Here is a 26,024-nt window from a genome sequence, read left to right as displayed (position 1 = left end):
CCTATTCCTAGCCTGCATGCCCTATTGAGTATGAGAAGAAACAGGAGAAAAACAAAGATCTTGTATTTATTCAATTGACACTGAAATAACTGGGGCCCATTTAGCAAAAGGGAGGCAATGATCTTTTTTGTGTGTGGTGTTGGGGATTGAGCACAAAGCCATATGCATGCTATTTCAGCACTTTACTGCTGAGCTACATCCCTGGAGCCAACAAAAAAGCTGCTTTCGGTCATCAGATTTCAGGATCCCTTCCCTCTTCTATCTGCGTAACTAAAGCACCAAACAAGGCAAAGCAATTCTATACATCAATGGGAGTTCAGCGTTTTTGTTTATTTGTTTTTTGTAGTTACTGTTCCTACAGCTCAATTATATCTGTAAACCTTAAGACATGCTAAAAGTCATACATAGTAGACCCTTAAGGTATGTTTTTACCATGCTAGGAATTCTTGAGGGCCATTATCATATCCTGAATTAAATGTTGCTTTCTGGTTTCATCTATCCAGGTGCTTGAGGGTAAAGGTAACTAATCTCCTATCTCTTGATTGTCCCCCATAGTGTCTAGTATATGGTAAGTACCCAGTCAATCCTAGTTAGCTGATTGGAATTGATTTGTGACCATAGACTAGAGCTTAGAGATTTTCTAAAGTATGGACCTTTTTCCACAGCTCATACGTCATCAGTGTTATTGTCTGACTCCAGTGAGTTGCAGTAGAACACATGCTACCCCTCCAAACATATAGACTTCAGTGAGGAGACTGTATCTTGCCAAGAATTCCTGTAGAAAGATATGTTTTCCCTCCTCATAGGAAGTGTGATGATCTCACTTGATGGCCCACTGAGATTCTTTAAAAGTCTGACATCTATGAGTTAATCCACCCAATCTTAAGGTGCTCAGATTCCTAATTCATTATCCTGGATTTGGGAGGAACATTGGGTTCTGCCTAGGACATAATGCCTTTCAGAGAATTCCATATGATATCTGGGTGGCTTGTTATCTAAGCCAGGCTCTCAAACTTGGCTGTTCCATGGAATCCCCTGGGGGAAATTTTAAAGAAAACCTGCCACCTGCATCTACCACTATGCCATTGGTCTGGGTAGGTAGCCTGGGTACTGGACTTCTTTAACATGACTTAAATGATTCCAGCAGGACCTGGAGCCACTCATATCTGTGATTCCCATCTGAAGGATGGCTCTTATTCAAAGTTCTGGTTATGAAAGCGAAAACATTTCAAAGTCTTTTTCTTTAGACTGTGATGGAGATTGAATCCAGGGTTTTGTTCATGCTAAGCAAGTACTCTACCACTGCTCTATGTCCCCAGCCCCAAAGCCTTAAGTATCAGGCTTTCTTGGACCACCAGCCCCAAAATCATGACACAGAGATTTATTAGTTATGAATGCTTGACCTTTTCATATGTTTGTCCCACTAGCTCTCAGAACTTAATTAGCCTCTGTCTCTTCATCTACTTTTGTTTCTTTGGGACTTTTTCCCTTTCTTTCATCCTGTATGTCCCACTTTCCTGCTTTCTCTATGTCTGTCTGACTGACAGCTACCTGACTGGCTGGCCCCTGGCATCTTCTTCTCTTTCTCACTCATTCTGTCTGGAGCCTAGATTCCTCCTCCTTATTTTCTGTGCCCGTCAGCCCTGCCTATCCCTCTACTGCCTAGCTATTGACTGCCCAGCTTTTTATTAGACCAATTAGGTGCCTTAGGCAGGCAAGGTAAAACAAATGCAACACATTTTATATAGTTAAACAGATATTCTATTCTGCAACAGCCATATAGTTTTTAAAAATAAATATTTTTAATGAGCAAAATTTAAAGACTTTTAAAATTACAATGAGGCCAGCAAATCTTTTGGCTTCAAAATTGGTAAAAGTTGAGCCAGGCAGTGGTGGCACGCGACTTTAATCCCAGCACTTGGGAGGCAGAAGTAGATGGATCTCTGTGAGTTTGAGACCAGCCTGGTCTACAGAGCAAGTTTCAGGACAGTCTCCAAAGGTGCAGAGAAACCCTGTGTCGAAAAAACAAAACCAAACAAAAAATTGGTAAAAATTATAGAGTGTCTCTTGCTAACTGGTAAAAAATGCCTTGCCCTTTATGGAAGTCCCAGTATCTCTTTGTATAATTCAGTAGCCATAGCTCATAACACTAATGTTGACAACAGTAGCAGCAACAACATGATTGCATTTCTGTAGGTCTTCATAATTTACAAGATACCTTGGCACATGTTATCTCACTGAGGTAGACAAACTTATAATAATCCTTACTTTACAAATGGAAGATGGGGGCCCAAAAAGAAATAATATCAAGGACTGGAAAGAAGTTCCCCAGAACCCTGTGTGTGCCAGACTGTCAAAAGTGCTTATTTAGGGCTTGGAAAGTTTGAGTCACTTCCAAGTTCACACAGCTGGCAAGTGGAGGTGGTAGGACTCTAGAATTTGTGTTCTTAACTGCTTCCGCAGTGTTTACTCACAGAGGCACATGAGCATGGTTTTTATATGACTTTGCCATGCATGATTCATTCTGGGATGGATTTGTATCCCCCAAAGAACTGGGTAAAGATTAAGAAAGGTCCAAAGGAATGAAAACCATAGTTCCACTGATTTTACTTACTAGGGATTAGGCTGATGTTTCAGGGGAGCATGTTAATAAAATGAACCTTGAGAGGGGGTACACCCTTAGTTCAATTAGCAAGAGAGCTCGTGTAAATAAGATCACAGGCCCATGAAAACAACCCACTAAGATACAGCACAGATGCTTTCCCAATGATGCTATGACCATCATGTTTAGTCTTTTACATGATGTCTTATTTGGTCCATATCCTTTATTCCATTTTTTCTTTTAGAAATTTAGAGTTCTTTCATGGGACTATAATATTCAATACAGTATCAAATTATTTTTAATTTAAGGAGAAAAATATAAATACAAGATGGAGAATACACTTGCTTCAAGAAGTAAATTCAAGTGGCTTATGATGGTATTATTAATTGGATGGTTAAGAATTGGCAAATGAGCCACACAGCTGTATTGCCTTCCAACTACATGGACATTTTTGCTTGTTGTTAATTTGAAATATGTTTTGCCACTAATCAAAACTGGATTCACAGTACCATCAAACAAATTCTGTGTTGGGAGTACAAGCAGGAAACAATTGAGTTTTGTTTACTGAAGAATTTTCATTTTCCAAGAATAAACTGTTTGAGGTCAGAGCCTTTGATTTGTTTCTTACTGTAACTTCCACATCTGACACACAGTAGGCCTTCAACATTTCAGATTTTTTAAAAAGTAGGACAAATTACCTGCTATTTCTTTTACTTGAACTATGTAGTGTTCTTAGGGATATTCTCACTAATCAAACATTAAAGAATAGATGAGAATGTTTCATAGTTAGACGAGAAATCATATAGCATGAAAATCACATAGTAAACATCGTTATGTTTTGAATATTCTCTATAAGTTACTAATACCATATTATTTTCACAACGAGAAAAATGTTCCCTTTATTATATAAAGGTAAACTCCACCCAGGAACACAGAAGAATACAATCTGAATGAATAGTAATTACAATTTTTGGTTGGTACTGTTGTGATAAAATGATTTACAAGTGTGGTTTAATTTCATTCAAAGTAATCAACCCCATTTTGTAAGCAAGGATATATAAACAGAAATGGTGGCATCTTAATCAAGACAGAGCCATAACCAAGTTAGTTTCCCTGGAGCACCAGTCTCTTAGTCACACTGAATGAAGGCTTGCTTAGCCTTCATACATCAGAAATAAATGGTTGTGGGCACTTTAAAGCAAGCAATTATCAAGCCAGAGTCATGGATTGTTAAAATTGAGGAGTTCCAGATCAGATGTTCAAAGCCCATTAGAAGTGATCTCATGTGAGTAAGGTCACAATGCCATTAAAAAAAAAGAAAAAAGAAAAGCCACCAATTATAAATTAAGATTCTTTTGCAGCAATGTTGTGGCCATCTTGTTTAGTTTTTTACATGGTGTGATTTGAAAGAAAGTTGCCCCCAAAGGGAGTGACACTATTAGGTGTGGCCTTGTCAGAGTATGTGTGGTCTTGTTGGAGGAAGTGTGTTGCTGTGGAGGCAGGCTTTGAGGTCTTATATATGCTCAAGCCATGCCCAATGAGATAGACCACTTCCTGTTGCCTGTGAGTCAAGATATAAGAGGCCTTACCCTCTCCGAGGAGCAGACTGGGGAGTGGAGGGAGCTGGAGGAAAGGAGGGAGTGAGAACTAGAATTGGAATGTAAAAAATGAATTATTAAAAAAGAACTCTCAGCTCTTGCCCCAGCACCATGTCTGCCTGCATGCTACCATACTCTCCAGCATGATGATAGTGGACTAAACCTCTGAAAATGTAAGCTGCCATCTCAGCTAAATGTTTTCTTTGGAAGAGTTGAAATGGTCATGGTGTCTCTTCAAAGCAATAGAAACCCTAAGTAAGACACATGCTGTCCTGTTTTGTTGTGGGAAAAGCCATTAGAACAGAAACTAGCAATTTACAAAGGCATAGGGACCTGATAAGGATCTTCCACATATGAGTACAGCAGCAAGGATTAAGGGTTAAATGTGGCATCAAAACAGAGGCAACTAGAAAAAGGTAACTTTCCTGACTAAATGGGCTTTTTCCTCCTTTTAAGTTGGAATATTCATATTCAACCTTTTTTAGTGTTTTTTTTTTACCAGCACATTAGTTGTCATCAGATCTGGCTCGTCACATGGTAGTCCCCCTCTTGAGGGTCCTGGAAAAACTACGATCTAGTGGTTTTCTGGCAACAAAGCTGAGAGGGTAAATCATAAAGAAAGGGGAATTCATATTCAGGCTGAAAATGGAAAGTAATCCTTCCATTCAAACTGATTGCCTGATTTTGACTTTGTCACTGTCATGACAAAGAAGAGAGAAAATGGTGGCTAGGGACAATGATTTTGGCATTAATCTTATCCCATAAATAGCTTAATGGGCATTAATTACTGAATTGCGCCCTTTTAAATGTACATACATACATATATGCTGATTTTTCGAGACAGGTTTTCTCTGTGTAATAGTCTTTTTAGTTGTCCTGGAACTTGCTCTGTAGACCAGGCTGACATCGAACTCACGGAGATCTGCCTGCCTCTGCCTCCCAAGGGCTGGAATTAAAAGCGTGCACCACCATCTATCACCTGGCCTCAAAATATATTTAATTGAAATAAAATTACATTACTTTCTCATTTTCCTTTCCTCCCCAGCTCCTCCTAGGTACCCTCCCTCAAACTTCTCCGATGGCCCCCACTCTCAATTTGATAGCCTCTTTTTCTTTTGTTGTTATTGTTACACATAACACACACACATACACACACACATATATATATATACATATATACATATACTGTTACATATATACACATAACATATACATACACACACACACACACACACATATATATATATAACAATACAGAGAGAGAGAGGAAAAATCCTACTGAGTATGCCTTTGCTGTTTGTATATGGTTTTAGGGCACACCCCTCATTGGACAACCATTAAAGGGGTTTACCCCTAGGGGAGGCTAATTCTTCTTCTCTCAATAGTTACCTATAGGTCTTTTTCTAGGCGTGGGACCCACAAAATTTTCCCTACCACATTAGCATGTCTGTTGATATTGCCACTGTTGTAGTCTTGTATATGCAGCCATTTCTAGGAGAGACCATTTTACAGCAGAGGACAGACTTTCTGGTATTCTGGCTCTCATGATCTTTCTGCCCCTTCTTCCTCAATGTTCCCTGAGTCAGGGTTATAGAATCATAGTGTAGATTTATCCATTTGGTATACACTTCCTGTAATTTCTTGATCTCTATTATGTGTCTAGTGTAGTTGTCTGTGATGGTCTCCATTTGAAGTAAAGAGAGGCTTCTTTGATGAGGAGAGGTAACTATGCTTATCTGCAAGTATAAGAATAATATTTAGAATGTAGTAAGGAATAATGCTGCTCTAGCAAAGTGACAGTAGTAGACTCTTTTCTAAGGCCTATGACCTCACTATCCCTGAGAAGCTAGCTAGGTTTCCATTACCAGACATGATTTCCCTACTCATTGAATGGGTCTTAAGTCCAATTAGACAACTGCTGGTTACCACTAACATGTGATTACCACTTATTGTACCTTTATGTATACATATTTTGTCATGATAGTCATTGCTCTGGTTCATAGGCATTACAGTTGGATAGGGATGTTTAATTGCTTCCCTCCCTTGGCAGCTTGCATAGTATTTTCTGGTACCATAGAAACCAGACCACAGGAAAGAGGCTTTCAAGCCAGATCCAACTCAAATAATTGCTAGTTCTGAATGCTAAGTGCATAGTGCCTTCAACAAGAGGGGCTCACCCTCAACCCCTGAGAGTCAACCAGGGGCTACATCAATAATCTATATTGTTTTGGGTCACCTGACCAACCATTTGGATGGAGGTTTCTCGTGCCAGGAATGGGGGTTTTATTAGTCTATGATTCTTGTAGGAAGCATTGTCAGTCCAAGTGATTTAGCTTTCTTTAACGTGTCTTTAATCCCAGCACTCGGGAGGCAGAGGCAGGCAGATTTCTGTGAGTTCAAGGCCAACCTGGTCTGAGGACAGCTAGGTCTATTTCACAGAGAACCCCTGTCTTGAAAAACAAAACAAACAAACAAACAAACAAAAAGATATCGAGCTCTTTTCCTGGTTGTCCCCTAGGTGGTACTGTCCATGGCAAATTTGGACTGGTCACATTGAAGAAAGCAGGTCTTCTGACAGTCTGGGTCCCTGAACAACACCCCTTCCTCCCTCACTCCCCCACCCTCAGCACTGTACTTGAGGTTGCTTATTGGATTATATAAATGGAAAACAAACTTCTGTTTCTTTAAGCCTCGAGATTTCCGAGTTTATCATAGCTTGCAATAGCTTAACTAATACACCTGTCTCTGCCCTTCTAACCAGGATTACTGGTATATCTCATTCTGCCACTGAAGGTAGAATGAGGTGAGATAGACATCCTGCCCTCCTACAGATCATATGAAAACCCAAATTCATAAACCCTAAGGAAAATATAGGAGTCTGTTATGCCCTTTACTGAGATACCCATTATCCGAACTAGAGCTGTTTGAGTGTAGGAAGATTCAGCAGAGCCAACTACTCTTTTTGTACCAAGTCAGGTCACTGATGTTCACAGTGTGATCATAAGGTTAAGTGTTCTAGGCCCTGGACTTTTTTGGGGGGGGCAAATTTTAACCTTAGCTTAGCAAAGTACTTAAGCCTTGTGTTTGAGTTTCCTTTTCTGTAAAGTGGTGATATCTGTCTCATAGAGCTTTGTGGATTAGTACATATAATGCAGATGCCTGCAATGCACCCAACTCACTGTGAGTGGATACAAACCATTAGTACTACAGGCCAACACTGTCTGCTAGAGATCTTTTGGTTATGATCAAGTGTTCTAGGTCTATTGTCTGCTCAGTGCTGTGGCCACCAGCCACATGTGACTGCTGAGTACTTCAACGTTGACTAGGGCACTGAAGTTTTTATTGCATTTAGCTAGTTTAAATTGCTTTTAGGAAAAAATACAAGTTTATTTGGTACACTGCAGATTGAACAGGGGACATAGCCACAGTGGATGAATGACCTACCTAATTAATCTAAATTTTAATTGTCACATAAGCCTGCCATGTTGCACAGTAAAACTATATACTAAATAATCTAATTGTCTTAGAAAAGCTGGGGTTAAATCACATAGAACATCTCTCTCTCTCTCTCTCACACACACACACACACACACACACACACAAACACCTTTAACTTTCCCTTTTAAGAAGGCATTTGCTACAGGGATTTGATTGAATCAAACTGTGAAAGCTGGTTGAAGCTTCATGAAACTTCCTTCCTCACAGCTGGCACTGGAACTTAACATTAATAGGGCAGGCAGTTGGGAAGGGACAACGAACTGGAAGCCACAGAGTATGAAATGTAGCCCATGGGAACCAAATGAACCTCATGTTGGCTTATGTTGCCTTTTACCTTGGTGGTGTGAATGTCCCACAGAAACGTGACCTGTGTCAACAAAAGTAAACATACATCTGGCTGAGGTGCTGCATAGCTGAAGGATCCAGAAGAAAGGCCTCACTAGTCATATGAGGCTAATGCTAATTGATAGCATGCGTGAGCTGCAGCATGGCTGCTGCCTCATGTGTGCTCAGTTCTGGAAGGTAAAGGACTAAGGGGATGGGCTAATTGTGTGTGAAGCTGGAGGAAGAGTAAAAGTTGGGCCCTGGAGGATCAATAACACATTTCACCTTCTTCCCATCACGGTGAAAGCCCACCTAGCATGGCTAATTGTTTTCTCCTCAGGAAGTTCCATCAACTAAGAGCTAAAGTTTTCTTTGGTGATGTCATTATTAATCTTTTAATAAATATGTTATGTAAGAGTACTTATTGAGCAGTGTGATGTGAGACAGTCACAGATCAAGTAAACAAGCTTCGGATGTGCCAAATTAGAAATGCCTTTATTCAATCTTTTTGTTTGTATAGTAAAATCTGGAAAGATGGTCTCTGGGAGAGTGCTTGTTGTTGCAAATTCTGAAAAGTCAATAGAATAACAAAAAATATTGTTTTGTTTAGGGTTCCCTTATAATAGCGCTTAGGCGTGGTGGCTTGTTTTTAATAATCTCTCTATGGAATAGTAATTCAATCTGGAGGAGTTTCAGTTGGGTGAAAAGTATTCATGCAAGGGGGCCTAGCTGTATCTTTTATAGAGTCACTTCTGGAAGGCAAAGCCTTGTTCCCATCCAGCTTAAGGGATGGGGTGTTGAAGACTCATTGGCATTGCCACAACTTTAAGGCAGCCATCTCACATTAGAAAATTCAATGTTAGCCCCACAGTCAAACAGCAGAGATAAATATGAACACCTTAGCAGCACTCACTCAGATATGGTCTTCTATGACTTGGGTGCAGGTAGTTTATTTGGAAACTGGTGTCAGAGAGCAGAGAGAGAACATTAAACAAAAATGAAGAGTCAATTGTGGGTACATTATTGACGTTATCACTCTAGGCAACCAGGGTTCCAAATTGTGGGCTTTTAACATTGTTTTTGGTATGAATTTGGATGGACACATTTCAGCATGATCTCTCTGCTGTGACTGTCAGGCATAGCTACTACTCCATACATCACATTTTGAGTAATAGTCATCCAAGCAGTATTCTCAAGTCTTTATGGACTCTGCCTAGATTACTTTCCCTCATTCTTAGGTCCATTCTTCATCCTTCCCCTCTGATGCTTCACAACACAGAGAATAACCCCTTATCAACTGACTTCCATCAGGGTTTAGCAAATATGTGGTAATGAAAAAGAAACTGGAGTGCAAGAGGAAAGGAGCAAGTGTGTGTGTGTGTGTGTGTGTGTGTGTGTGTGTGTGTGTGTCTTTCTCTGATGATTGACTTATCCATATCTCTGATAGTGGATTTGCCTTCTCCATGATTCCCTTCTCACTGGGAGCCTCCCCATCCCTCCATGGTCTCAGCTTCTGCATCATGTCTCTTCCTCTAGTCCTAGATTGTTCCAGTCCTCTATCTTTGCACTGTTTCTCTGAGTTAATTTTCTCCTCTTTACCTCTCATAATTTCATAATTTGATTCCTGGCTGATAGAGATTTCTTTTTCAGTTATGTATGTATACATGTTAAGTATTTTGGTGTTAAAAATCAAACCCAGGGCCTTGCACATGGCAGGCAAGTGCTCTTCTGTGATAGAGATTTCTTAATAATTTTATCAGTCAAAATAAAGATAATTTTGGATAGTTACAAGATCCATGACACTTGCCTGGACTTTTGGAGGATAATAGATAGTACATCAAACTGCTTAGCACCTAATTGGGAAAACAAGACATAACAGTGTGCTATGGTTAGAATACTCCCTCCCTAAAACTCATGTTGATATTTACTTGCCTTTGTGATGTTAGTGAGAGGAGGGACATTTGAAAGGTTATTAAGTCACGAAGGCCCCACTCTCTTGAATATATCATTGTCATTCTCACAGGAATTATCACTCTTTTTGTCTTGTGAGCCCACTTGGCTTTTTTTCCCACGTATGACACAGCAGGAGGACCCTCACCAGATGTAGCCTCTCAAATTTTGTACTTCCCAGACCCCAGAACTATGAGTCAAATAAACTTTTTAAAAAGATTTATCCATTTTATTTTATGTGTGAGTGTTTTGCTTGTGTGTATGTAGATGTACCACATGCATACTTGCTGCCCACGGAGGATAGGAGCAATGTCATTGAATCCTCTAGAACTGTACTTACACATGTTTGTTAACCATCATATAGGTGCTAGAAAACAAACCCAGGTCCTCTGCAAAGAGCAACAAATAGTCTTAATCATTGAGCTATCTCTTCAGCACCTGAATCAAATAAACTTTCATTGTTTATAACTTATCCAGCCTAAGACACAGTAGAAGTGTTTAAGAACATGTCCAAATGCCAAGTGTGTGATGGCGCCAATAAATATTTTAAGAGGAGTCAGCCATCTCCATTAGCTTCTGTAGCCAAAGAATACTTAGAGAATAGTATAAAAATGAAATCATCTAAAACTTCCAGTTTTAAAAGACAGGGTTAAAATTTATGTGGTGGAAAAGACATTACAACTTTAATTAGCATTAAAGACCATGAGATTTGGAGATTATCATAGATTTCCTGGATAAACCCAGTCAAATGTGTGTTTTTAAGTGATAGGAATGATAGCATATGAGAACTTCCCTACTCTGTTCTGTCATTGCTGGCTTTGAAGACAGATAAATGAGCCAAGAGCCAAGAAACATGACTCTGAGACTTAGAATGGCGCTCAGTCTATATCAGTATGAAAATGAGGACCTCAGTCCTACAACTACAAAGAACCAGTTTGTCAATAACCCAAATAAGCAGGAAGTGGATACACCTCCAGAGCTTCCAGATAGGACTGAAGTTTGTCATCAACTTGATTTTCATCTGGTGAGGTCTGATTTGTTAGAATAGTAATGCAAGAAGTAATCAATATACTCAAATTTTCCATTTGAGTTACTTAGCCATTGTTAACAGCAATACTAAGCTCAAGAATAGATCAAATACCAAAATAATATGGGGTGAGGCAGGCTGAGTTCTTGGATACACTGAGTTGGAGAGGCAAAGTCAGTAGGACAATCCTATGGCAGTGCTGACACCACACTAAAACATATGACACTAGAGTTTGGGAAGTGATGGAAATAATGTTGAAAACAAATGCTTAGTAATGATGTAGGGAAGAAGTCTCCATCTATGGAGCCATTTTCTTGAGTTTTCTATTCTTCAGGCTCTGGCTTCCATTAAAAATTTATTCTCACCATAATTGGCATATATGAACTTTACTTTTAAAAACTCATCAGAGTCATATTAAATAAATTTTATAGACAGATTCCAATAATTTTGTTTATAGGTTTAAATCAAGATTTCAATAAATTAGTAATAATTTAAGATTTGTTTTATAGGTTTCCAAAGAAAAAAATCTGAAAAATACTTAAAATTTTCCTTTCTTTGTTTATGAATCATTTTAACAGTGGAAATATTTTGTCTCCTAAGAGTGGCATGGAGTTCAAATATATGACTCATTGAAAGTGACAACCCATCTTTATTGTAAGTGGGAAATGAATGGGGGCAAACCCCCAGAGAAATCCAGGATAGTACTCAGGAAAACATAAGACATGTAAGACATATGGAGATATGACTCTATTGGACCATGAAGGGTGATGTGGAACAATGGAACATCATACTGAGAGTTCTGAGACAGAAAAAGTAAGCCTATATCCAAAGGGAAAACTATGTCAAAAGAAAAAAGAAAGAATATCAGATTTTAAATGTCTAGCTTTAGGGCTGGAGAGATAGCTCAGCAGTGAAAAGCACTGGCTGCTCTTCCAAAAGACCTGGGTTCGACTCGTAGAATCCACATGTTTGCTCATTATCAACCTTCAACTCTAGTTTCAGGGTACCAACACTTCCGTAGCCTCACTGTCTGGGCTAGGCTGAAACTCTCTGTTTTGGCAAGGCTGGCTGGCCAGTGAGCTTCCATGATCTATCTATCTGTCTCTGCCTCCAACACTGGGGTTACAGGCACATATGACCAAGCTGGATTTTTATGTGGGTTCTGGGGACCGAATCTAGGTCTCGTAGAACAGCAAGTGCTGTTAACCACTCAGACATTTCACCAGCCCCATGAATGTATTATTTTCCTGCACAGAAAAAATAGAACTGCTTTTCTTTTAAGGGATCCAAGCATTTTTCCAAAACAAATAACTCAGAAGCTCTTGTAGTTTGTTCACCCAAAGGTGGATGATCCAGTTCAACTCAGAAGAAAGAGGTGGTATAATAGATCAGAAAGTTTGTGTTAAAAAATAAGCATAGTTAATAAAATTGAATTTATGCAGAAAAATTGAATTTGTGCAGATGTGCATTTTTCTACATATTCAGTTATCATTAAACAACAGCTTAGAGTCTTAGCTATCTCCATCGTTTGAAGTGTGCATTATATATTTATACATTAGACAACACCATACATAGAGCACTATAAAGAGTTGAAAACTGAGGACATGGGGTGATGTCTTAGTGTGTAAGAATGCTTGCTGTGAAAGCAAGAGGATCTGAGTTCAAATCCCCAGAACCCACGTAAAAATCCAGCATGGTTGCATGTGCCTATAAGACCAGTGTTGGGGAACAGAGACAGGTAGATGCCAGAAGCTCACTGGCTAGTGAGCCTAGCCCAAACAATGAGCTTCAGATTCAGTGAAGGGCCCTGTCTCTAAATAGATAGATAAAAAGATAGATAAATAGGTAGATAGATAGATAGATAGATAGATAGATAGATAGATAGGATAGGATAAGATAGACAGACGACAGACAAATGTAAAGTTGAGTTCTATAAAGGAAGACACTCGATATTCTCCTCCAGCTTTTGCATAAACATGCATGGATACCTACATGAGCATGAGTGCATTCAACATGCGTGCGTGCGCGCGCACACACACACACACACACACACACACACACACACACACACACACACACAGGGTTCACTAGATTACTTACCAGAAAGCTGTATTTGTACAGAATTGAAAAGAAACACTGAAATGAGGTATGGAAAATAATAGTAAAATAACATGCTGCCCTCTTTTGGTAGTCATTTGCAGCTCAATTTATGCTAGTTGGCATTAAGAATGTTAGTCTCCTACAATTATGTGAACAAGCCAAACTAATGCTAAACCACCTTTTTCCTTGACAGAGAACGCCAGTAATTCCAGTTTGCTCTCACCATCTGGTAAGAGTTATCTTGTGTCTTTGGGGAATCTTAGGAAAGCATCACTCCTAAGTTCTCTGTGCATTGTGATATATGGTCAGACACAGCACACAACTGTTTTCCTCTAAGAAGCATGGTTAAATTAATTGTCATTAAGCATACACCTACAACACCAAGAGCAAACAGGCATATTGCTCTTTCCATATTGCCTAGCAAAGCTGGGAAATAAGTCTCTAGGGACTTTGAACTTCACCGGGTAGCTGTTTAAGTGCTTCCGCTGTGTTCAGTATTCTAGCTCACAAGTCTGAACAGCATCAAGAACTTAAAAATACCAAGATTTATTGCATTTACAAGGGGAGCTGTTCTCTTACATACATTCCTTCAGTACCTTCACTTAAAGAATATTTTTCCAGCTCTTTTACTCCTCTCTTATTCTCATCATCTCTCTTACTCTCCTCTCTCTTACTCTTGTCTTTCACTCTATCTCATCCATCCTCTCTCATCTTCTCTCTTTGTCATGTCTGTCTCCCCCCCTTTTTGGTCTCACTATAATAAACTATGTTTAATATGCTCTCAAAAAAGAATATCTTTCCAGAGGCTTCTAAGAACTTAGCACACATGACAATTGGAAGGCAAATAAACTAAAGAGGAATGTATAACTCGAACCTACAGGAACTGAGGAAAGTACTCTAATGCGAGACTAACAGCTGGAATTAGCATCCTAGTCTCTTATGGTGAAAGAACCCAGCCCAGGGCTACTGACTAACTAGACTTCACAGCTTCTTGCCCCACACAGAGGTAGCAAATGGCTTCTTTGTGTCATACCCGTCCTCTTTCTGAAATACCACGTGTCCTAGAAGAGTTGTGAATCAGTTAGTATCCCATCCTTAGGACTGTGAAAATGACCTTCTGTTGTTATTCCTTCAATCGTCTAAATCAAATAATAATAACTGCAGCCAAAAAAGTTAACTAAAATATATATTTAAAAAATAAAACAATAATAATTGCAGCCATCTCTTATGCATGTACTATTGCGCCTGGAAGTCTTCACACATCTCATTCCTCTCAGGCTTGTAGTATAGGAATCATTATGTTCATGCTATAGATGTGGAAACAGGCTCAGCAGGGGAAACTTGATCATGTTAACACATTTTCTGGAGCTGATCTGTCTCTTGGGTTTGAATTAAGTAAGCCATCACCCTCCCACCTCCGCCACCAGCTCGGATTTGGGGCAAGTTCCTTAAATTTTCTGTGTCTCAGTGTCTTTCTCTATAAATTGAGGAGAACAATAGTATTGCTTCATGGGATATTTAAAGATGATATAAGAGACATCATGTTCTTGCTTAGGGTAAATAAGTGACTGTCATTGGCATGGATTATTATGTTATGGGGTTAAAATTCAAACCCTGAACCTTAAGCCACCAAACCAAGCTCTTTTGTCCTTGTCAGTTTTCCCCCTAGTTGTTGAGTTTCTAGGTTCAGCATGCTAGTGTATTTTTCTCCTAGTACAGCAGTTCTCAGCCTGTGGGTCAAGGCCCTTTAGGGGTTGAATGACCCTGTCACAGGGGTCACCTAAGACCATTGAAACACAGATAGTTGCATTATGATTCGTAACAGTAGCAAAATTACAGGTATGAAATAGCAATGAAAATGATTTTATGGTTGGTGGGTCACAATGTGAGGAACTGTATTAAAGAGTCACAGCGTTAGGAATAACTGTTCTAGTGGAATAGCTTTTGGAAAACATAACAAAGTCTGCAAAACTCTGTATAGAATGGAAAGTAGTGTTTTGAGAGTTCTAGTCATAATTTGGGCTCTGAGTGCTCCAGGGATAGGGATGCACAAACCAAATACTAAGACCCAGTGTAGTGTCTAAGAAGACAGCTATGTCCACAGACCTCTTCTTTGAATTGTGTCAGCAGTTGTCAACATCCAAAAGAATTAACAGTCATTCATTAAATCTGGCTATGGTCAAATATTTTGTTCTGCCCCATAAACATCCTTTGACTTGAATTGCCTAGGACTAGTCTTATTCCTCAAGAAAGATTTTGGTAATTGTTTAAGAGAATAAATATAGTAAATGACAAAATATGAAAGCAATAATATTGGACAGACAGGGTGTGTATGTTTTTAGCTAACCCATGAGCAGTCTGAAAAAGACCAGCCAAGTGCTTTGACACACCCAAATTTTATCCATACCAGCTGAAAATCAAGCTCTCTACTATAAGACATATTTTAGTTGTGAAGTGTTTGTGAGTCTCTCCATGTTTAGGTAGCGATCAAACCACTGGATCTCTTAAATATTTAAGCATGATAAATGTGTGTAGCAGATTGACTTCCTAGCATAAATGGAGTCATTCCACAAGAAATTTATAGCTTTCTTTATTGCCTTAATAGCAGCCATATTTTAAAATAGGTTACCAAGAAGTGGGCGAGGTACTATAATATTGAATGATATTATGTGTATACTAAATGTACCATGGGAAGACCTGGCAGTTGTCAGGTACCATTATAGTAGTATGGAGTCAACATGACACTATATCCATGACTATAGTTCAACAAGTTATTTTAAATTTTTTCTAGAACTCTCTTGATTGGAAAAATAGTGAAAGTATCATTTATTTTATTCCAATGTGGTTCTTAACTTATTGCCACAGTATTCTAAATGTGAAGCAGACTCCATGATTTTGAGTCTCATAATACTTTTTCTACTTTTTATAATTGTATCTGAAGAATTATGACTTCTTTAAATTTCATAAATAGTTGTTTCAATCCAGGGCTATACATTGAGACCTTGGTTCAAACGAAATATAATTGTTTCAAAGTATTCACTTGTTTTTTCTTTTCTCTGCAGCTGAATCATCTCTTGTCAGTCTTGTCCCCTACTCCAATGGTACACCAGGCAAGATTTTGAAAATCTTTAAGCCTAGATATAGTCCAATTTGTTAAGTTTTTGTTCAATTATACCTTTGTCTTCTTCTCCTTGGGAAAAATAAAGAGGTAGAAACCACAAGCCTCAATGGTAAGAATGTTTCTGAAGCAAGTGAAAATTAATAACCCTTCATACAAATAGAAGTACAATTATTAGTGATGAAGATTTCTATCTCTAAATTATATCTGAATGCACTAAGTAATCATATATAATCCAACTCCAAAACTTAAAACCTGCCAACATGTGAGGGTAACAATTCTGGTTAATTGATTAAATGTCTGTGATCATGGAAGGAAAAAAAAAGATTCCCTCTACCGCAGTAACTATTTCTGAAAATACTAGAAACATTGATCACACTTAAAGTACTCCATTTGGTTTGATATCTAACAGGACGCCAGCAAACGACATGACAGGCTATTTAACTGTGGGAGGCACATCCAGTGACTTCAATATGATTCAGCTTGAAAAAGGAGGACAGAGTGTTCAAAGACAGTCTCTTTATGGGTGATTTTTATCAATTTTTAAATAGCATGAAATGGGGGAAAAATCCTGGCTTCTCATCATGTTAGAGAAAAGGACAAAGAACCTCAATCTATCCCAGGGAGGTAGGTGGAGCAGGACATTCTGTTCTCTCCCCTGTGAAGGGAAACAATTTTCTAGCTTATTTCGATCAAACTTCAACACTTCCCAGAATCTCTTGGTTAAAATAAATTCTACCCTGTGATTGGTGTTTAAGGAGATAAATAATCATAGATGTGTCTTTTTTAATTTTTGTTTTTAAATTTAAATTTAAATTAGAAACAGTTTGCTTCACATGTCAATCCCAGGTCCCTCTCCCTTTCCCTCCCCTCCTCCCACTCCCTCGCACCAACCCCCTCCAATACCCTCTAATTTCCCCAGGGAGGGTGAGACCCTCCATGAGGGTGTCCATAGTCTGTCATTTCATCCAGGGCAGGGCCTAGACCCTTCCCCAATAGGTCTGGGTGAGAGTGCATCTCTCATTGTTGGATGGGCACCCAAAGTCCATTTGTATGCCAGGGATAAATACTGATCTACTACCTAAGGCCCAATAGATTACCTAGGCCTCCTCACTGACACCCACTTTCAGGGGGTCTTGATCAGTCCCATGCTGGATTCCCAGGCATCAGTCTGGGATTCAAGAGCTAACCCTTGTCAGGTCAGCTGTTTCTGGGGGTTAAACCAGCCCAGTCTTAACCCCTTTGGTCATCAGTCCACCCTCTCTGTCACTGGGTTCCTTGAGTTCAGCTCAGTGTTTAGCTGTGGGAGTCTGCAACTGCATCCATCAGCTATTGGATGAAGGTTCTGTTTCTCAGACTCTCTGGCCATGGGATTGTACTCCCCAGATCTATGTCTAAAATCCGTATATGAGCGAGTACATGCCATGTTTCTCTTTTTGTGACTGGGTTACCTCATTCAGGATGGTTTATTCCAGTGCCATCCATTTGCCTACAAATTTCAGGATTCCATTGTTTTTTTCTGCTGAATAGTACTCCATTGTGTAAATGTACCACATTTTCTCTATCCACTCTTCGGTTGAGGGGCATCTAGGTTGCTTCCAGATTCTGGCTATTACAAATAATGCTGCTATGAACATAGTGGAACAGACATCCTTGTTGTATGAATGGACATCTTTTGGATATATGCCTAAGAGTGGAATTTCTGGGTCCTGTGTTAGGCTTTTCCCCATTTTTCTGAGGAATCTCCATACTGATTTCCAAAGTGGCTGTATGAGTTGGCACTCCCACCAGCAGTGGAGGAGTGGTCCCCTTTCTCCACATCCTCTCCAGCACAAACTGTCGGAGTTTTTGATTTTAGCCATTCTGACAGGAGTGAGATGGTATCTCAGAGTTGTTTTGATTTGCATTTCCCAGATGGCTAATGATGTTGAGCACTTTCTCAAGTGTCTCTCAGCCATTTTAGACTCCTCTATTGAGAATTCTCTATTTAGTTCTGTAGCCCACTTTTTAATTGGATCCTTTGGTGTTTTGGGGACTTGCTTCTTGAGTTCTTTGTAAATTTTGGAGATTAGTCCTCTGTCAGATGTGGGGTTAGTGAATATCTTTTCCCATTCTGTGGGCTGCATAGATGTGTCTTATACTGTTTGAAACTGAGTAAATTCATAATTCGCCCTATGTGAAGAACCAGCAGTTGTCATATTTGTGTGTAATTACTTTGTTCAGTGAAAAGATTATCTTCAGTTTAGCTTTGGCAGCAGTGTTTTTTTATTGTGTTGTGTAATGTGCAAAATATATATGGATGTGTTTTAACCTTGATAGTGCATTGTGTTTGTTTAGTTGTTTGCTTGTTTGTTTATTGAGATGAGAGCTCACTATGTAGCCAAGGCTGGCCTCAAACTCACAATCCTTTGGCCTTGGCCTCCTAATTGTTAAGACTGCAGGCATGTGCCACTGTACCTGCATCATATCATTTTTCCTAAAATTTGAAGCAACCTTGTTTCTAATCTAAGTTTAAACTTAAAAATAAAAAATAAAATAAATAAAATAATAAATTCTAGAATTCTTTTCATTTAAAGAAATATCAGTGGAGTCCATTTTAACTGGATTTTATATCAAATGGGATCAAAATGAAATTTTCCTAAAAGTTGCTTAAGAACCCTGAGCTTAAACTAGAATTATTTGACTTCCTTTATAAGAATGTGCCACTGGTAAAAAGCTACTAAGCATCCCCAGGGCTATTAAAGTTGTTATTCATGTAAATTTCATATTCATGAGAGATTTCTCATTAACATGAGGAAAGGACAATTTGTGCTGCCCGTATACTCTTAAATATGGAGTCATCCGCTGAAGAGAGGTCTACCCTTAAAGAAAGTTGACTTCTTCTCCCCCCAAAAAGTATCAGCTGTCCATAGCTCCTCAATTAGGGGTAGCGGTGTCATTAACCCCTTCTCATTCTGTGCTAGAATGTTAACTGGACTGACCTTGTGCAAGTAACCACAGCTGTTGTGAGTTCATGTGTGCAGAAGTCCTGTCATGTCCGGAAGATACTGTTTCACTCTTGTTCTCCTTGACCTCTGACTCTTACAATCTTTCTACCCCCCTTTTCTGCAATGGGACCAAAATATTAAATAACTTAAGTGGGTATAGCTAAGTCTAATAAATATTGGAGTGTTGCTGTGTGTTAGAAACTTAACAGACATTCAGAAAACACATTATCAAAGAATGGATGTGGACTCAAATTCATCTTGGGGCTGAAGAACAGAGAATGGGGGTGATGTATTGGCTAGTACCAGTTAGATTTTGCAAACTTCTAACATCTAGATTTCAGGGAAATTGGAGTGTTTAAGGAATCTGGTAAGAGTCACATTTTTTCAACCATACTAGTAATTATGCTGCTTGTTATTATTTTAGATGCTGCCTCAGAAGTGTTGTCAACTTTAAACAAAACAGGTAATTTCAAATCATTTCCAAATGCTGTAGCTTTTCTTCTGTGGCTTTTTGAGGTCTTTGTACGTGGGGTCTGATGGATTAGTAAAGAAACAAGTTTCTGTTGTTCCTTTGCTTATTTCCATAAGGTGTTCAACCTTTGATTGAGTGTTCTTTGACTCTGTCATTGAGCTATCATTCTGTTGTCACCACATTCCTAAACTTCCTATCATGGCCATATCACTGTATATAAAAATAACATTTGTTATTTTTGGATATCATAGCAAAATACATTAGCTCATAAGGAGAATATAGGGAAATATAAAGAAGGAAATAGAAGTCATCTTTAGTGTTGCTTTAATAAAACAATTATTGTTAGTAATTTGGTATATTTTCAGTTTTGCTCATACATATGCATATATTTTATTTACAATAATATATATTATATATACTTACCCAATGTTTATAGCTTTTAAAGAATAATCATAATTTACACAGATTTTATATTTCTCTTGTAACTTAATATTAAATTGTAAGTACTTTCCATTGTCTCTTGCTATTAATAACTTGATATTCCATTATGTGCCATATGTTAAACATTAAAGTTGCTTGTATTTTTTAATAGAAATTGTTGCGATGGGCATCCTGATGCCAACATCTTTGCATTCATCCCTGATTTCTATAGGATACATTCCATGGATTGGATATAATGGGTCAGCAGTATGAATATTTTAAGGCACTTCCTTGAAAACTACTGCCTAATTACCTTCTAGAAAATTGTACCCTGCAATATTCTACCAGCAGTGGATGAGAATGGTCATGTCACTGTACTTTTGCTGAAAATACCTTATATATTATTAAATCTTATTCTTGATTCTTTAGGTTTTTTCCATTTTTATTATTAGCAGAGTTGAATATTTTTATGGATTTAGCTACAAAAACACAAGTTTGTGTCACAGTTGAGCTTCACTTGCTATGGAAATAAAAACAGCAAGGCAAACAAAATAATATATAAAGGATTATTAATGGCAGTGCAAAGTGATATCCACCTGTATAGATACCATGAATCACACACCAAAGTGAACTCAATCAGCAACAAACATACAAAAGTTTATGAAACTGTCCCTATAATATCATTATTCTTCAGGATGTCTCCAAGCTCTGAACTTAGCCTTTCCTTTACAATTTACCTATCTCCTCGAGGAGTTAGAATTTCTCTGCAAATTTGTGCCCTGACTGCATCCTCTTATAGTTGGCATTCCTCCTTGCACAGGTATTTCTCAATCTGATTCTCCATCATCTGGGGGATGGACTGTAGACTTTGTCTCCAAATGTCTTTGGAAAGATCGTAAAGTTTGACTCTTCAGAGCGCATTAATGTTTGCCTGTGATTCTCTAACTTGAGCAGTCCTGGTTCTACTATGAGTTTATATTATACAACAGTTGTTGGATGGCCTTTACTTCTCTGAGAGCAGTTTTATCTGCCAGTACAGTGAGGATAGTATTGTAGTACCCCTGAAGAAAAAAAAAATAAGGATTCTTAGTTGTAAACTATGGTAGCAATGTTTTTGATTTGGTATATTCTTACACTGACTTTCATTCTGAGCCGCCTGTCCTTTACAGCCTGTCATCTGAAGGCCCTGTTTCTAACCTAGTTCTACCTACCTGAATTATAAGTTCACATTTATTGGCCTAGTAGTAGTGCCTGCAAACCAAAGCTGAATTACACAAGCGGTGGCATGTGTAATGGGTATGATCTAACTGGGTAAACATGCGACTCCAACTCTCAGACCCACCCTAGGCCAATGCTGCATGTTCTGTGATTGAGAGTCCCTTCATTCTGCTGCTGAGATGACTGATGGGATCTTCCAGATGTCAACAGTGTGCTTTTCTTAGCACACCACTAAAAAAACGATATTCATGACAAATTGTTTTGTTTTTTTAAAGCAACAATTCTGCTCTAATATTTAAATTGCTTCTTTGCAGAAAAAACTAAAATCACTATAGTAAAAACCTTCAATGCATCAGGTATGACTTATCAATATCAAGACTTTCTTTTTATGACTAAAGTAAAACTAAAGAGGTGGCTGGTATTTATTATTTCTTTGTATTTTTGTATTTTTTAAAAATAAAATCTGTTCTTAATGAATAGATGTATAATCACAGGGTACTGAAAATTGCACTAGATGTTTTTGGTCTGTGTAATAGTGATCAGATACTAGTGCCTACCCTCAAGAATCTTTTCGTCTAAGAGTAAAACAGGGTAAGCAAGCAGTTACCTAACATGAACATGCATGCAGATATAGTCAATGATTCTACCAGAATGTTTGTTTCCTTGTTTGTTTACCTGCTGAGGATTGAACACAGGCTCTGTCACATGCTAAGCGTGCTCTCTACTACTGAATTGACACCCCAGACCCACAGATATTTCTAACATTATTAAGATACATAGACAACAGAGGGGCTAATGCTAATGAGATTATCCACAGAATGTAATAAACAAAAGAGATAAAGTATTGAACCTTTATTAAATGAAGAAGTGATGTACTTTTAAGTATCCAGTGCAAGTCCAGGCACACAAGACATGTCTAACAAAGGCTCTTTCATTGATGTCAATAGGAAAATACGGTTTACTGCCTTTCTGTAAATAGAATTTTATTGGAACACTGCACTGCCTATTTGTTTAAATTATTTTCTGTGACTATTTTCTGCTACATAGAATTGAGTAGTTGCACCAGAAACTACCTAGCTAACAAAACCTAAAATATTTACTATCTAACCACTCTCAGACAAAATTGTTCTCATTCATGATTTAAAGAATTATCTGTGGTCATGTACTGGGGGAGGGTTGGGAATTATAGATAGCAGTCCTAGAAATGGGAAAGAAAATTCTCATTGGGAAAGAGCAGCAAAAGGGGTTCCGAAAGAGCAGAAATAGAGGCACAGGTAAAATTTGGAGGAGAATTACAAGCTTAGCAAGAGAACAGTGGTCTAAAAGCTACTGAAAGCATTACTACGACCATCTATACACTTTATAATATATTTCACAGTGTGAAGCTTAGTTTATTCACAGAATCTGAATTTAGCTGAAATATGACATTCATACACCAATAAATCACTCTGACAGGCAACATATCACAGGCACAAAGTCAAATTACAATTTTCATTTGCATCCAAACTAATTTCTCACAGGAGCAAACTCATAATGCACAATGGAAATAAGCTTGTATTTGGGCATTGCATATATCATTCTGATCAAAGAAGACATAACAAAGAGACAAAACATTGCTTAACACAATAATCTTTTGAATTATCTTTGTTTCTTCACTCGTTTACTTAGTACCTCAAAAGCATTTGCCTTCCCCACCCTCCCATTTTTTATGGATTTCTTACATGTCAAGAGAAAGATGCAATTATTGAATTGAACTATGAGCCCTTTTCAAATAAAACAAAAAGATGCACTTATTTCACAAAGGAGAAAGTATTTCTCAAGTTGATCTGCATAAAGTCTTTTTAATATCGTTATGTAATCTCCCATTCATTGCTTCCTCCTTTGTGTGTTTGTGTGGCCTGATGTCCTGCCCATTATCCAACCTTTCTATTTCCTGGCTAGAATCATCCACTAGATTGTAAGCACAATCATGCCACCCTTTTATTTCCTGATTGGTACCACCCACCAGAGTGTAAGCTCCTTGAGGGAAGGGTCTGTATGTGTGACCTCTCAAGACCCAGAAAATACAGTAAGTACTCAGCAAATATACTTTGAATTTTGCAACCTTTGTTCATGAAGTGAAATTGTAAGATTACTGTTATTTCTAATGTGCATTTGTTGAGTACTGAATATGAGCTAAGAACAACATTAAAGTCTTCTAGGGTTTTCCTACCTTGGAAGGGAAGGAAGGTCTATGATTCAGGACTAGCCCACTTAAATTCTCCATATATGATTTGTTTCCATGGTTATAAAGTCAGACAGTGGTATACCAAAGAGTAGTAGAGTCACATCCCATAGCTGCTCATCTAAGTAAAAATGCGTTCCATTATTCTTGGCGTAATTTATCCAGCCAATTCTGTTCCGCTTTTTAATACTTTTGGTCTACATTTGATGTCTTCATTTGCAAATTTTCTTAAGAGTGCAGTATATGAGCACAGTTATTAGCTTGATTAACCACATAGGTTTTTTTCTTTTTTTCAGGAGTCAAATACCAGAGAAATATCTGCAATTTGTCATCTATTTGCAATGACTCAGGTTAGTTCCAGTGAGCATTAGCACATTACCAGATAAGTTTGGTTCAGAGAGAGAAATGGTTTGTTTTTCTTTTTTTTTTTGGTTTTTTTTTCTAATGTTGTGTCTGCATGTGCCTTTCTGATCTGTCCTTTTTTTAATAATCAGGTAACTAAAAGTCTCTAATAAAACAAAAGCAAAATTTAAACCTGGATGAAATTATCTTACCATTTTCTAATCACAGAAAATAGATAATTTCCTTAATATGAAGCATGGGACTCTATAACTAATATTTTCACTTTAGCTTTAAATCTATACTAGTTCTAGTAATCTTAGAATTAATTCATGAATGTAGTTAATAGTTATTATTTATTGATGGAAGTCACCTTATATATGTAAATCCCTCAAGCTTTTTCATAGGAACTTATGTATTATGACTAAAAAACAGAGAATTGTCCTTTGCTAAAAGTAAAACAAAACCAGCCTTTTAGAATGTGGAGCCTTTGGTTGTTTAATTAAATGCTGATTCCAGTAGCATCTGTAATATTTTGCTATCTCTAAGACTGTCCACTATGTTTTTAAAATTGAGGTGGAAATCTCTTATGAACATGCTATTTTTGAAATAAGAATATTTTTTCCTCCTGCCATGGGTCAAAGGCATGAAACAACTTCTTTTCTTCCATTGATTTGGCTCTCTGAGCTTTCTTCCTTATTAAAACCAATGAAAGGAAATATGAAAAGCAGAAAATATGCTGTGCAGATCAGAACTGGATTGGAGATCGTGGATAGACAGAAAAGGAAGATATTGATGTATTTTATGATATAAAGTCTTGCTATCAATTTCAGTAACAATCATTAAAGGAATTTTTACCTTTTCTGTTTTGTCCTATTTATAGTGTTGTATTTTGTCTAAAAATATAGGTAATATTTCAAGAAAAATACAATTGGATAGATTAGAAAGCAAGAAAATCTCCTATTAAATACTTTGTGGATGAATAGATGTCTCAGAGGTTAAGAGAGCATATTGCTCTTGCAGAGGACTGAAGTTTGGTTCCTAGCACCTACGGGCAGTTCACAACCACTTGTAACTCCAGTTCCATGGTAATCCTACACCCTCTTCTCATCTCCAAGGGCACTACACTCATGTTCACAAACTCACATACATATATACATGATTAAAAATTAAATCTAAAAAATTAGTATTTTACAAATATTTCCTACTGTGAGAGTGTGAGATTTGCTGGCATGAACTTTCTGTTGTTAAGTTCCAGGGACACTATAAGAGGGAACTGTTAGCTTGTTTAGATTTCTTTAAATGGGCAAAAGGTGTGGCTCAGTGTTAGTATATTTGCCTAATTTGTACAAGGCTCTGGGTTCAACCCCTACCACCCCCCCCACACGCACACAAATATTGGATACATTTTATTTTTACATGTTTATATAACTTTCTCTTCTTTTTTCTTCCTTTTTCCCACTCTTCATTCTTATCATTCTCTTTACTATATCCCTATAATGTCATAATTTGGAGGAATCACATGTGTTTTGAGTTGGTACAAATTTTTAGTTCTATTTTGTATCTAAATCATATTTGATAACTGAAAATTAAACATGTAGTTATAAATGGTCTTCTTGAACAACAGATGGCAGAAATCTGGTTGGAGTAATGTTTTCAGTTCAGTGACTGATTTGACCATTTGTCATAGAGACTGGTGAAAACAACCTCATCAGGGAACCAACTCTTCTGTCACCAGAAACCACAAGGTATCCTGCCAAAAACTAGAAACCTCTGCCTCTTGCAGGTTTGCAGTCTAGGTCCACTAAAGGCCTATGAATAAGCTGGGAGCTATCTGGCCAGGAAGAATTACGCTGAAGGTCAAAAGATGATAGCTTTTTGATTGTTCCATGCAACCAGAACTACTATGTTCACAACACACTTATGCTGTGAACATATGCACTCAACAAGAGTATGAGGGTGACAAATTCTCTCTCTCTCTCTCTGACATACACACACACATACACTCACACAAATAGAGAACCTAAACAAATTTTCAAATGCTTGATTTTTTAAAGTGCATAATTTTATACAGATTTGAAATATGTTTGCTTTTAATAATTATGGGCCATATCATTTGAAATTTGTATAGCATTATAAAATTTCGT

The 26,024-nt window shown here is 37.9% G+C and overlaps 1 protein-coding gene across 7 annotated transcripts in view; it reads left to right on the top strand.

Annotated features, from left to right (window-relative positions):
• Adgrg2 (adhesion G protein-coupled receptor G2) overlaps window positions 1–26,024 on the top strand; it is a 130,188-nt gene that overhangs the window by 68,942 nt on the left and 35,222 nt on the right. Inside the window, exons 4-8 of one of the 7 annotated variants that reach the window (XM_021229596.2) lie at window positions 13,293–13,328; window positions 16,162–16,200; window positions 19,629–19,667; window positions 21,629–21,670; window positions 23,835–23,888. In XM_021229596.2, coding sequence (XP_021085255.1) covers window positions 13,293–13,328; window positions 16,162–16,200; window positions 19,629–19,667; window positions 21,629–21,670; window positions 23,835–23,888 — 210 coding nt within the window. Of the gene's footprint in view, window positions 1–13,292; window positions 13,329–16,161; window positions 16,201–19,628; window positions 19,668–21,628; window positions 21,671–23,834; window positions 23,889–26,024 lie in introns of those variants that run through there. The other 6 variants (XM_021229598.2, XM_021229599.2, XM_021229600.2 and 3 more) reach the window with 6 other exon arrangements.

This window comes from Mesocricetus auratus, unplaced genomic scaffold (genome assembly GCF_017639785.1).
Source record: "Mesocricetus auratus isolate SY011 unplaced genomic scaffold, BCM_Maur_2.0 Super-Scaffold_100003, whole genome shotgun sequence".
Classification (NCBI taxonomy): domain Eukaryota; kingdom Metazoa; phylum Chordata; class Mammalia; order Rodentia; family Cricetidae; genus Mesocricetus; species Mesocricetus auratus.
Note: the sequence above shows the minus strand (reverse complement) of the source record. Positions and strands in the feature narration are given on the sequence as shown.